At 42.8% G+C, this 13,166-nt stretch overlaps 1 protein-coding gene across 1 annotated transcript in view; it reads left to right on the forward strand.

Moving 5' to 3' along the window:
• The window catches only part of PODXL2 (podocalyxin like 2), a 70,476-nt gene that overhangs the window by 21,826 nt on the left and 35,484 nt on the right, over positions 1-13,166 (forward strand). Inside the window, exon 2 of the mRNA XM_053293737.1 lies at positions 3,224-3,511. Within this exon, the coding sequence (XP_053149712.1) occupies positions 3,224-3,511 (288 nt within the window). The remainder of the gene's footprint in view (positions 1-3,223; positions 3,512-13,166) is intronic.

Here is a 13,166-nt window from a genome sequence, read left to right on the forward strand (position 1 = left end):
AGTTTTAAAAAATGGAATCCTGTTATATTAGAGGTTGAGAACTGGTGGGCCACTGTGTGAAACAGGATGCTGGACTAGATGGGCCTTGGGCCTGATCCAGCAGGGCTGTTCTTATGTTAACTACAGGCTTAAATAAATATTGAAAACAAGATTTCCAATTGGTGTCCCTCTAGTACAGAAGTGAAAAGATGTATCTAACCAAAAGTTATGAAACTAATTCTGCTGCTGTTTTCCTAGGTATTTGTATTGGGAGATTAATATTTCAACTTGTATTTATAGTAGCGCTGGTAATACTTCAGGGAGGCAAGGAAAAGTTGTCTTGTGGCCAAGGCTCTTTCCTGAGACCTTATTGACCTGGTCTTAGCTCTCCACATTTCAGTTTTTAAAGATACATGCAAAACACTTTGAGGCTATTCACACACATGTGCAAAACTGGGCTAAGGGAGCCCAACCCGGTTTTGCATGCCATACTGTGGGGAGCCTGGGAAGGGGAGGGAGGATCCCCATGATGCAGTGCACACTCGTGTGGTGCATCATGGTACTTCCGGGAGCCGGGGCAGCACATTCCAGTCCCCGACCCTCCCCACTGCTGGGTGTGCGGGGAGTGTGCCCAGCAACGCTGCTGCGGCCATCTGCGGGGAAAGTAAGCTGGCCCTGCCCTTGCCACAGGGCAGATGTTTAATTCAAGGGCAATTACATAGCTTGGGCAGCAGGGAAGCTTGGTGTGGCGCTTTATGGCCTTTTGGAGATCAGTTCTTATATTGAGAATTCGGTAAGTTGGGAGTGGCTGATGGCTTTGCTTCGCTGAACACAGAAGGGATCCCACCAGTTGTGGCTGTTTGCACATTTATGACTAAAGCAGGTGAATAGGATCAAACTGTTTGGGTATAGAGTGTGTGTGTGGTGGGGGGGTAGTGAGTGAGTGTGTGTGTGTGTGTGTGGGAGAGAGAGAGAGAGAGAGAGAGAGAGAGAGAGAGAGAGAGAGAGAGAGAGAGAATCCCTAGCAAAAGTTGGGGGTCTCTGGATGCTGCTGTAATGCTAATAATAGCTCAGTGACAGCTGCTGTGTAAGGACAGAAAAATCCGAGACAAAGTACTGTGTTCTCTCTCTCTCCCCCCCACCCCTCTCTCTCCTTCATCTTCCTTGTAGACTGAGCTCAGAGAGAGTGTTCAAGCAGGATATAATCTGACCTGCAAAGGCATGCTGCATCCTCTATAATGGGGCATATTTTGGGATGTCTTGGCCTTAGTGACTGACTGACTGACTCAGCCATGTGCAAATAACACTTGGTGAGTTTGTCCATCCCTTGGGATGCCCAGAGATGACTTGGTTGGCTGCTTTATGCTGCAGTGCTTTTGCTTTCAGTGCTGCTTGCTTCTGTCATACTTCTGCTGTCTCTGGTATTTACTTTTGTCTATGCTGATCTCCATTTAGCTAATTTTATTTTATTGATCTAAGCAGAGAAGCACTGTGGGGAGGAGCAGAAGAGCAGAGGTACTAAAGATTTCCAAAAATAAGGCCAATCTGGTTCAAAGGCTCTTGCAGACTAAACATTAGGCAAGACTCAAACGTTTCCAGAAATAATTAAGTGTGTAATTTTTTTCTTGTGTTTTCACATGTATGTGAAATGCAAAAATTGCTTTGGGTACCAATGCCTACACTCACAGCTGCTCTGTGTTGATTTTTAATATGTACCAACTGGTTTTATGTTTGTCTAGCTTGGACAGCTGCTGACAATTCACCCCTTTTACATCTGTTCAGATAGTGGCACCTAGAGGTTCAGAATAGTTGAGAGTTAAAGTTGCTATAAGACCATGAAGACTTTGCAGTAGACTTATGAGATCATCTGGCATTCTGTGTGTGTGTGTTTGTCCCATCAACTTCGCAATGGCTGGACCAGTATGAACCAAATCAGGTACAGTTGTGGGGACACGTAGGGACACCTCAATGGCATAGTCTGTGATGATGTCATCCACCTCAGTTCAAGAAGATGGATGCGTAAACTTTTGAGGTTCAATTGGACTACCTTGTGAACTGCCTAACCAATTTGAACAAAATTTGCTACAGGTATAGGGACACATAAGGACACCTCAAGGTGTAGTTTGTAATGATGCCACCCACCCTGATTCAAGATGGCAGTCCCTTGACGTGCAAGTGGGAAATGATTTGGACCAAATTCACTACAGGTGTAGGGACACATAGGGTTCACCTCATGGGTGTAGTTTGTGATGATGTCATTCACCCCATTTCAAGATGGTGGATGCATGAACGTTTGAAGTGTAAGTAGGCTAGCTTGTGAACTGCCTAACTGATTTGAACCAAATTTGCTACAGGTCTAGGGATAGTGAAAGGAAAGTAGGCAGATTAGTTCTTACTAGAACAAGTTGCCTAATTTTAATTCAGGCAGCTTTTCTATTTATTGTTGTTCCTCTTCTCTGTATTTTAACACATAATATATTTTGAACAATAGCAAAGCTTTGTAAGTTTTTATGTAAGTTTAGAAACTCTGTTAGCAGCACTGTGAACCAGTGTTACCAACAAAACCTGTGACAGGGAAGCATTGTTTGGAGCTCCAAGGAGAAGGTAAAGAATAGGTTATTTCTCACGGACTATATATTGACTCAAAGGCCAACAGGGTTTACATGCCGAAGCTTTGATCATTGGCAGGTGTTACATTTAATGATGGCTATTTTTCCAACCTATATGGCTATGAAATCAATATAAACAGGCAATTCATTTTGCTATTGCAGCTGGAAATTGGGAACCTCTACGTCTGTCACTGAGACATTGATTGATTGATTGATTGATTGATTGATTATATGGATTTTTGCATTCATATGCAGCCTTTAAACATCTCTCTAAAGACGGCTTAATGCCTTTCTGGACAATAGCTTTTTAGTGCAGTAAATGTGCGGTTACCCATCTCCTATGTGGAGTTCAGAAGTCTTCCTTGCAGGCTCTGTTTCTGTTGCAGCAATCTTTCATGTTTCCAGCAGTGGATAAACTGTATTGGTTCCTGAGAATGATGACATCCTTACTCAGATAGTTCACCACTATGTATTGTGCAGTTGCTGTGGATAATGTAGTCATGCTGAATCTAATATTGTTTCTTCCTAAGGGCAAAGAAACCTATGGCCATTTTCAAAAGCTTTTCTGACTTCTTTCTTTCAGGTCCCATGTGTATCTTATTCTCTAAAGCTGATCTGATTCTCCTTGTTTGCAGGTTCTTTGTGCATTTACCTTGCTTTGTCAGAAGACCATGGCACTGAGGGTCTAAGCTCAACTTCTTTGGTGGACTTCACAACACTGTTCCACCAGGAGTCTCTGGATTCCAGTGAACAGACCAACTTGGAGGTATCTGAGCCTGACCTTGTCCCCAGTGCTCTACAAGCCTCACCTGGTTCGGGTTTTGCCAGTGAGGAGAATGAAGATTCCAAGATCCTTCAGTCCCAGTATTTTTGGGAAGATGGTGGAGACAATGATTCCAGTTTGTATGTGGGACCAGCATCAGGTAGTCTATTTTATCCTGTTTTTGTCTTTGAAGGCTTTCATTGGAAGAGCCTCTATTCTTTTACCTTGATGTGAGACTAGACAAGGGAAGGATGGGCTTGAATTTTCAACTACTTCCTCACTTTAGTGTCTATTGTATCTTCAGTGGCTGTGAGAAATGTTTAAGGTTCCTATGAGCAGGAAATTAGTTCAAATGGTTTAATTAAGCACATTGGGCTTTATATTTGTCATATATTTAATAAAGTTTCTAAATAAAAAGCAAAGAAATTAGTGGAGGGTGGGCTGAGATGGAAAGGTTTGGTGTTAGGGGACTCTTGCCACTGAAGGGAACAAGGCTACATTAAGGTGAGTATAGCTGTTGGGCTACCTTTTCTTATAAATGGAAAAGACACTTGATGAAAGAGGTGCCCTTATATTTTGATTCAGTTTTCCTGTGCTGTATATCCAGATTAGATTAGTGCAATGCACTCTACATTTAAAGAAGTCTGTAACATTCAACTTGTTCAAAATGAAGTATAGTGGGCGGTGATGTGGGACAGCACCTTCTCTGAAGTGGTGCCACAGTTGTGGAAATCCTTAGCCAGGAAAACTTGCACCACTCCTTCTCTGTTGGCCTTCATATAGCAGGCCAAGGCAGCCCTATTTAGGAGAGCCTTTGGAGTAGTCTGACCTTTTTAGTACATTTCTAGGCCTATGTGGAGATTTTTATACCAAAAAGTGGCTTATAAATATTTTAATGACACCTAATTCATACTTTCCCCTCCCCATCCACATATGATTCTCCAAAACATTCAGTGCAGTTCTTCGTCAGGAGAAAGAAATATAATATGCTAAATATGCAAGGCAGCATCCAGACTAGTTAGTCATGATTAGCACCATTAAAATAGATGAGATAAGTTAGTCATGACTGACTTAAGTCCTATAAATTTCAATGGGATTTAGTCATGACTACCTTAGTTTGGTTTCTGCCTAGTGTACTTTTCAGAACTTCTTATCACATACGTCCTTATGCATGATGCAAAGTTTCAAAGATGGTGGCCAAGATCAAGAGGAAATCTTATCTTATTCATGCACCAATGATACGTATGTAAACCCTGAGCTTCCTTTTCAGTGTTCAAAAAGCAGTAGGAACATTGGGTGTAGGTTTTTCTTTTTTCTTTTATTGGGAAACGGGAGGTTGATGCTATGCACAAAATGGCAGCATTTCCCCCTTTAAATAATTCTCTTGTGCCAAATGTCCAAACTGTTCTCTTTTCTCTGGACCTCAGACCTCCGGGACAGCCTTTGAATTGGAAAAACTCAGAAAATAAATTTTGTACACCCTTCTGAATTGTTATTAATATCATCAGTACTAATCACCTTTTTAATTTCTGTCTCTTGCGATACCCTTGGAACAACTGATCCGCGCAAGTTGTTTGGCAGAAACACTTGCATTAGAACTTGGCAGAAGCAGCTGCAAAATCTCATTCCACGTCCTCCAAATTCCTTGTGTCTGTTCTCTACTCTCCCTCTCCCTCAGTACCTTCCATTTGACTTTAAGAGCATGCTTCTGAGATGCCCATTAAGTGAAGGATAAGATGGGGAAAATGGTGAGCATATTCAGGTTTTCCTTTAAGCTTATAAGATTATCCTATACAATCCTGGTCTGATTTCCAGGCAGGGCATGTTAAGTACAATGTGAGAAGCTGACCCTCAGCCTCTTTCTTTCCCCTGCTGCCTTCTGTGTTTTATCTCATTCTCAGTAGGCACCTGCCCATTCTTACTCTATTCTGGAGCTAGAAAGCTATTGTATTTCAAGTTGTTTATCACTACTGACTGAGCCCCCTGCTGGGATAAAGGCTATGTTGGAGGTAACATGAAGACTTGCAGTTCTCTAAGTCTGTCTTACTCATATAATTTCTAAGTGTGTTTATGGCTTGGTTGCTAACGTTCCCAAACCCCTCCTTCCTCTTACCTACCAGGACATTGAAGGGTTTAGAACATTTGTTCTTTAGGAAGAACTGATGAGTATTCCATCCTTGTATACAACATCTGCACCTCAGATATTTATTTGGCTTTAATTGCCTTCAATTAAGTGCCATTGTTCTCAGTGCAGGGACAGTTTCTCCAGGCTTTGCTGTGCTGCTCCATCTCCTTCTCTGAATTTTCACAGGCTGATTTCTCTGTTTCATGTTGCTTCCTGCTTGCTTTTTCACAATTCAGCCACTTGCTTCTCTTGCTTTTTGAAGTGAGACCTGATTGGGCCTGGTGGGAAGTCAGCCACATCTGGAATGACTTGTTGGCTGCAAAGTACAACCAAAGTACCAACAGAGCTCCTGAAGCAAATTCCTTTCTTCCAGGAACCATGCTCAGAGCATCCCTAATGGCAGCATCCTTGAAAGGGAGGGCTGGCCCAGGAAAAACTCTTTAGGCTTCTGAAGTTAATTGCAGCCTGTGAAAGGATGGGGGGAGGCAGATGGGCCTGGCTCTTCAGGAAGGTGGCTGGTGTGAGAGAACCCTTCCTGTCATTGCCACCTGCCCAGATGCAGAAGTTGGAGCAGGTGGGAGGAAAGGCCCTGCCCACCTCCTGACTTGGATTATTGCCATTGCAAATGCTTGGCGGGATGGGAGGGAGGTGGACAGAGATTGGACCTTATAAAGTGGCCCCCATTTCTGTAGACCACATTGGTTAAAAGCATGCAGAGGTCCTAAGTTAGGGAACTCCACAGATTAGTGCCGCAATAGGAAATATTCTCCTCTATGAGTCTACACTGGAATAAAGGCCCGTGTAGAAAAATGGCTCCCCATTGCTCCTAACCTGACTCTATCCTGCTTCTTTTCCCCATGGACTGATACCAATAGCCAAAGGGAATGCTGGGAAGGAAGAAGTGCTGGAAGTGCTGCATGCATGTGGTCACTACACAGGATAAGAACTATCTTAAAAGTTATGGCAACCACATGGAACATTAGCATAGGGAGGAATCATTTAGTTTATAGAAAGTAAAATTACTGGAGTCCCTTCCATAGCCTGTTCCTCATTAAGACATGTCTATGAAGCTAAGAGGGTGGACACAAGTGCAGCAGCCCATTCCCAATCCTCCAACATCCAAAAAACTGCATTTGTACCAACTCCATGGCATAGTGACATTTCATTTCCTTGGCTGTTGCATAGGTTGAAAGCTGATTTATGTTCAAAAATTTAATGAGAATTCCGCTGCTGTCCTCTTACAACAGGTGATAATGTAATAAATGGTTCCGAGTTGGGCATTTCAAACAAGGATTTCATAAGAATGTGTGACCACTTTACATGTTCCATTTATGTTCTTTTAACGCAAATAATTTATTATATGATGTGTTGGTCATAGACATGAGCAGCTTTCAGTTCCCTTAAGAAAAGATGCACTAGAAATAAAACAACTCATTGTTTGACTGTGGTGGATGGGAGAAGCTAGCCCAATTCTACCCTCCGTCACAAGAAGGGAGAGGGATTAAGTCTCCCTGAGTCATCATCCGCTGGCTCTGTCTTCTCCCCCCCTCCCCGTGCTGCTGAATAGCTCTGTGTCATTTGCAGAAGAGCTCTTTCCCCTCTCTCTGGGAGAATGCTTTTAGAAAACATGTTACATATAACAAATAGTGCTATACAGTCCCATGGTGGGCATGCACTGTAAGGGCCTACTTAATCCCCCACTACTTATGGTGGAATTGTAAAATCATGATGGGAAGATTATGTAGCCTTCACCCTTCTCTAGGGCAGAATCCTCCATACCTTAAAAGTTTAAGGCTTAAACTACTCTAGGGTGATTAGCCCACATTGTCCTATTTATAGTATGCTGTATGCAGAGAACAAGAGCAAAGAGGGCACCTGATTGTACAATTTAAGGAGTAGGTTAGTAGCACAATCCAGGTGGCTGAAATAAGTGATCCAAGCCATATGCTAGATGGGAAGGGAACCATACTCTCTCAAAAGGAATTAGCCAGACTGACCTCGCAGCAAGGGGGGCGGGGGCGGTGTTCAGTTAGACCAAGAGCTCTCAAACTTGTCCACAATGAATTTCTGCAAGGTATGAGTGTAACAAAATATAAGGGAGGCAGTTCACCTGGCAGAGACCTCTGTTGAATCTAGAGGTAAGCATATAACCGGAAAATGGAGGGAGTAGGACTGTATGAGACCACATGTTGAAAGGGGTTTTTGTTTGTTGTTTTGCAATTGTAAAGCATATAGAAAAGAGGCAGTTCTCTCATGTATCCCTGATGGATGAGTGTTGGTGATCAACATAAGGAATGGGGCTTAGTGTGTACTTTATTGTATAGGTGTATTGGTACTTTGCCTCCTAGTCCAGGCAAGACTCAGGAGCAGTAGATGAGAGAGAAGGTTGATTATCTATTGTTCCTCTCTACCAAAGTCCACCTAACATATTGGGTTGGGTTTTGTTTCACACTGAGACTCTATCTATCAAAGCTCTCAGTGAGAGCATTATCTTGGCTTCTGGAACGAATTCACCCTGTATAGATGTGTGTGGCCCTTACAGTGAGAAATTCTTGGACAAAGCGGGTGCTGGGCTATAATATGGAAATGAAGAGAGCACAGAGAAACTGTGGCTGTGTATAGAGGATTGTTCCAGGTACATTTGGCATTGATTCATTCTTCCTTGCTCCCTTCTCATTGTAGTAGTGCTAGCCCTGATTTAAAATCAGTGGCTTTTATAATTACAAAACATAATGGAGAGGATGGTGAGATAGGCTGTTGCTCTGTTTTCCTTGTTCCTCTTTGTAACTGCTTTCCCATGTCCCATAGATATCAATGGAGTGGTAAAAATGACTCAACCACATCCCAAGTAGCTTTGGTCTAATCAATTTCACTCCAAAGTTATTTATAAAAAGTACCAAATGTGTGCATATATGGACTTGCATTAATCCTTGCATGTACTTTTTATTTTAAACCCTTTAAAACTAGCTCCAAATCTGCTGTGAGCATGGTAAAGAGGGAGAGTGTTCCTTCTCATGTATTATAAGAAGTTTCTGCACTATTTAATAGGTTCCTGCAACATTCCCTTCTCTCTGTCTTGTACCAAAAGCATCTGCTTTTTGTGTGCAGACTGACAACAAATTTACATCTTTTAATCTCATTTTCAGCCAAAGCATTAATGAAATTAAGCACCTTGTAAATACAGCACATAAGAGGCTTAGTGCTGAGTAGCACCCTGCCTGGGCACTGTTGGTGTGTCATCACTGCTTCTTTTGTATCCTGGCTTTAAATGTACAGTAACATTTCTAAGAAATACTCAGTATTTGTTGGACAACACTACAATTCCTCATTGGTGGCCAAATGTTACAAGTTCTATTGGGACCCTGCTTTAGTTACACAGATGTTTCTTTCAGAGAAGTCTTCAAAAAGAGGTGCTAATCACCCATTGCTATTGGAGACCCTGTAACACAGGATTAGAGCATGAACACTGGCTATATTCCAACGGTGGTAATTGCATGCGGCTTCCTTAATACCATCTTATCGTCCATTTTCAACTCCATTTTGCACATGGCATTTTCCCTACATGGGGATCTGTTAGAAAGAAACACATAAAGGCTATTCACACAAGCAGCCCAGTCCAGGCTAGCGCAGCCCAGCCTGGGTTGGGCTGCTCGTGTGGAGTACCGGGATCATTTCCACCCCCACTAACCCAACGATTACCCTGGGCCTTCACCACAAGTGCACCCTCAACCCAAAGGCTGGGGTCATGCAGCCCAAGTGCACTCAGAGTCAGGCACCTAGAGCACCCAACTCACAGGGTCTCCTCCCAATGCACCTCACTCATTGTACTTGCACACTAAAGTCTTCTGCCATACTATACAACTGTCAGTGTACATTATTTCCCTAGGTAAAGATACCTCTGTGTAAGGAGAGTATCATGTGAGAAATGATCCTCATTCTTTATCACTCCATGCACTATTAATATCATTATATACCACCCCAGGATCAAATGAACATTGGGAGTAGACAATAGAGCCTTTGCATTATTTTATGAAGTTTATGGTTCACTTCAGAATCTAAGCATAATAGAAATGAGCATTCTCTTGATGGAAAAGCCTAGAGTTTTATTAAGCAGCTTCTACTTAACAGTAATTCAATTCTTCGTTAATTTGATTTCCCTCAGTTTAATCGGATAAATCCATGATGGCCAGATTGCTTCTCTTACAAGGAGCACTATGATCCTCCTTTTTACAGTGATGGGATTTTGTTTATCCTATCTTAGATAGGTAAGGGTGGGCAATTTCCAAAATTTTTATTTTTGAGTTGACACCATCATGTGTAGAGGATCTGTGCCAACCTCTGACAGACTGTAGACTGGCATGAATAAGCTCTACAAAGTTGGCTCAATAAGAATAGCAAGTCTCTGACATCAACTGTTTGTGGCTTTTGCCTTATTCCAGTACCCTCACTTACATCTCCTGTAGCTTGTGTGTGGTTCAGGTGGAAGCTTTTCTGACTTGGTGGCCTCCATGTCATTGCCATAAAAATGAAGAAAACCCTCCGAGTGCTGGTCGTGAGAAAGGGCTATGTCACTGGTCGTGAGAAAGGGCTATGTATGTGCATATAGGTCTCCGTAAACATATGCATGTTTTTGTGTTCATTTTAAAAGTGAATCCCGTCAATTGCAGAGTATAAGCCATTGCAGATTTGTAAGTATACTACTGTACATGGTGTGCATTGAACATAATGTGTGAATAACTGTGTGTGTGTATGTATGTGTGTGCACAGATGTGTGCTGAACATACATGTGTTGAATGAAATAAAAAATACGGCACGCAAATTAGCATGGTTAATGAGTAGCTTCCCTCTGTTTCCATGATAGTTTATTATTATTTATTTATTATTTATTTATTCAGTTTCTATACCGCCCTTCCAAAAATGGCCCAGGGCAAAATTGAGAAATTATAAATAAATAAGATGGATCCCTGTCCCCAAAGGGCTCACAATCTAAAAAGCAACACAAGATAGAAACCAGCAACTGTCACTGGAGGTACTGTGCTAGGGGTGGATAGGGTCAGTTACTCTCCCCCTGCTAAATAAAGAGAATCACCACATTAAAAAGTGCCTCTTGGCCAAGTTAGCAGGAGATAGTTGGTTGTAGCTTGTTTGTTGATTTTTAGTGTGATGATTTAAGTCATATCTCTGGGTGGTTTACAACAATATAAGACACATTAAATAAAACATTTAAAATAGTTTAGAACCACAATTTAAGTTAAAAGGCTTGGGTGAATAAATGCATCTTGAGAATTTTTTAAAAAGCTGTCAGAGATGGCAAGGCTCTTATTTCAGCAGGGAGTGCATTCCAAGCCTTGGGGTTGTGACAGAGAGGACCTGTCCCCGAGTAGTCCCTGGATGAGCTGGTGACAACTGCAGATGCTCCTCTCTGGATGATCTCAGTGGGCAGTGGGGTTCACAGCAACGAAGATGTTTTCTTAATTAAAATTAATGGAATCTTATGGCTGTTTTATTTACTGTTTTTATTTTGTTCACTACTCTGGGATCCCAGAACCAAGGGTGGTATTGTCTTGTATTTGACACCCTTGAGTGGGGGAGATACGTGCCAGCCGAGAATATATATTTTATCCCTGTTGGGCCTCTCGCCCAACAAAGTGAATCCCTATGGCCCTAGGTTAAGCGAATCCAAGTCCAAACAATTGTAGGACTCTTTTCTCCCCTCATATAACTTTTATTGCAAAATGAACAAGTGGCGTCAAAACTCAATCATTAACATCAAATCAAGGCACACACTTCATTAGAGGGTTTCAGTTACAAGAAACAGTAGCAAATGCAGTAAGCAAAAGAACATACAAAAACAAGCTCCAACATAAAGAGGCAGGTCTCATGATCAAGGAGATCCACCTCGGGAGCGTTAGCGGGGGGAGAAGGCTTAGCCCGCTCTCTCCACACACGAGCAGTCAGTCTGCTCCAGGTGGCCAAACCGGCCACCCAGACGACTCCAGGCTCCGTTATGGAGACGGCGGGGGCTGGGGGGATTGGGGGCCGTGCGGCCCCCGGAAGTTCCAGCATGCCCTGCGCAAGTGTGCAGGGCATGCTGTAGAGACCCCCGAGCCAGAAGGCTGCTTTTGAGCCTCCCGGTTGGGGGTCTACTCATGAGTTGCTGCAGTGTGGAGCTGCTCCGCGGCAACACATGATTAGAAAACCCGGGTTTGCGGAGCACTTGCTCCACAAACCCGGTTTAAGGGCAGGACTACTTAAGTGGGTGACCTGCTTAAGAACCACCGGGCTCACAGCTGAGCCTGGTGGTTCTCACGATGGGAGAAAATCAGGCTAGCCTTCGCTAGCCCAATTTTCTCCCATTGTGTGTATAGCCTCACAGAGTATTCTCTCTCCCCGCCCCCCGCTGTCCAGAGGGTCTTACTAAAAGAAGAGCCTGCAGAGTTGATATTTCCATCTCTGATATCTCCAAGCCACATTAGTATCCACTCAGATCTTTCCCTTCTGCTCCTACTCACTGTTTCAAGCCCTAGGGGTCTGCTCTCACTTTCAGGGTTTCAGAATTTCACTCTCACTTTCCCTCCTCCCAATTTAAAACAAAAAGCCAAGTGCTGGTGATTTCGTTGCTTTGACTGGAAGGGAAGAAGTGAAGGCCATACATACACAAAGCACAGGTGTTTGTTGTCTTCCTTTTCTCAGCAAAAAGAGAGTCTCACCCCTGGACTGCACAAAATGGCTCTACTTAGCTCTCCTTGCCCACTTTGGATCAAACACCCACCAAAAATTGACTACGGTCCATAACAGTATACAAATGTAAATGACTAAATATTAATAAAACATGTAAATAGTGTATTCTGTGAAGAGCCCATGACCTTTTTAAAAAAGAAAACCTACATACTCACAAAAGGCTTATAAAATGGATTATGTGCTAGTCCCTTGTCCCAATGCATTTTCTACCACCAGTTTGCTCACAGTAGACTCCCATATGTGTTATAAGAATGGGCAAGATGGCTTCCAGATCAGAATGAGTTGAATCGAAGTAGTATTGGCTATAGTGCTATAAGGAAGATGAAGGTATTGTTGCATGTATATAGATCACTGTCGAGGAAAACTAGGGAGAAACAAGATGCTAGACTTACCTTTTGAATCTTCCTTCTCTAGATCTTCCTAGCCAGTAGCCCATTTCTCTCTTACTCTGTATATTTGTTTTAATTCATTCTCAAATGGGAGGATGCATTATAAATTGAAAACTAGAGCACAAGTGGGCTTACAAAAGCATCAGACCCATAGACAGCTGGTGGCATGGTGTGTGCATGCAGCACCAAAAAATTCTCTTTCCTCCCTGGCCTCACTGACAGTTTTCACAGAACATTTTATAACCTGCCTCTTCTGACTTCTGCAATCCCCCCCTCACCCACCCACCCACCCCAATTTATTTATTTTTTGAGGTTGGTTACAGGCCTGAAAAGCACAGCAGGCAGATTGCAAACAAAGCAGTGATGCAACTAAAAAACAAAATTGTTCTCTTGCACCTTGTCTTTAACCTGTCATCTTTGTATCCGCCTTTGTGTTCCCTTCTCACTGGGCACAGATAATGCCTCTTTATTTTAGCAGGCCACCCTCTACCCATCCTGATTAATCTGAAACCTTTCACCCTCTTGCTTGTGGAAGAGCAAGTAACCAGAGTTTGTACAGA

Source organism: Hemicordylus capensis, chromosome 2 (assembly GCF_027244095.1).
Source record: "Hemicordylus capensis ecotype Gifberg chromosome 2, rHemCap1.1.pri, whole genome shotgun sequence".
NCBI lineage: Eukaryota > Metazoa > Chordata > Lepidosauria > Squamata > Cordylidae > Hemicordylus > Hemicordylus capensis.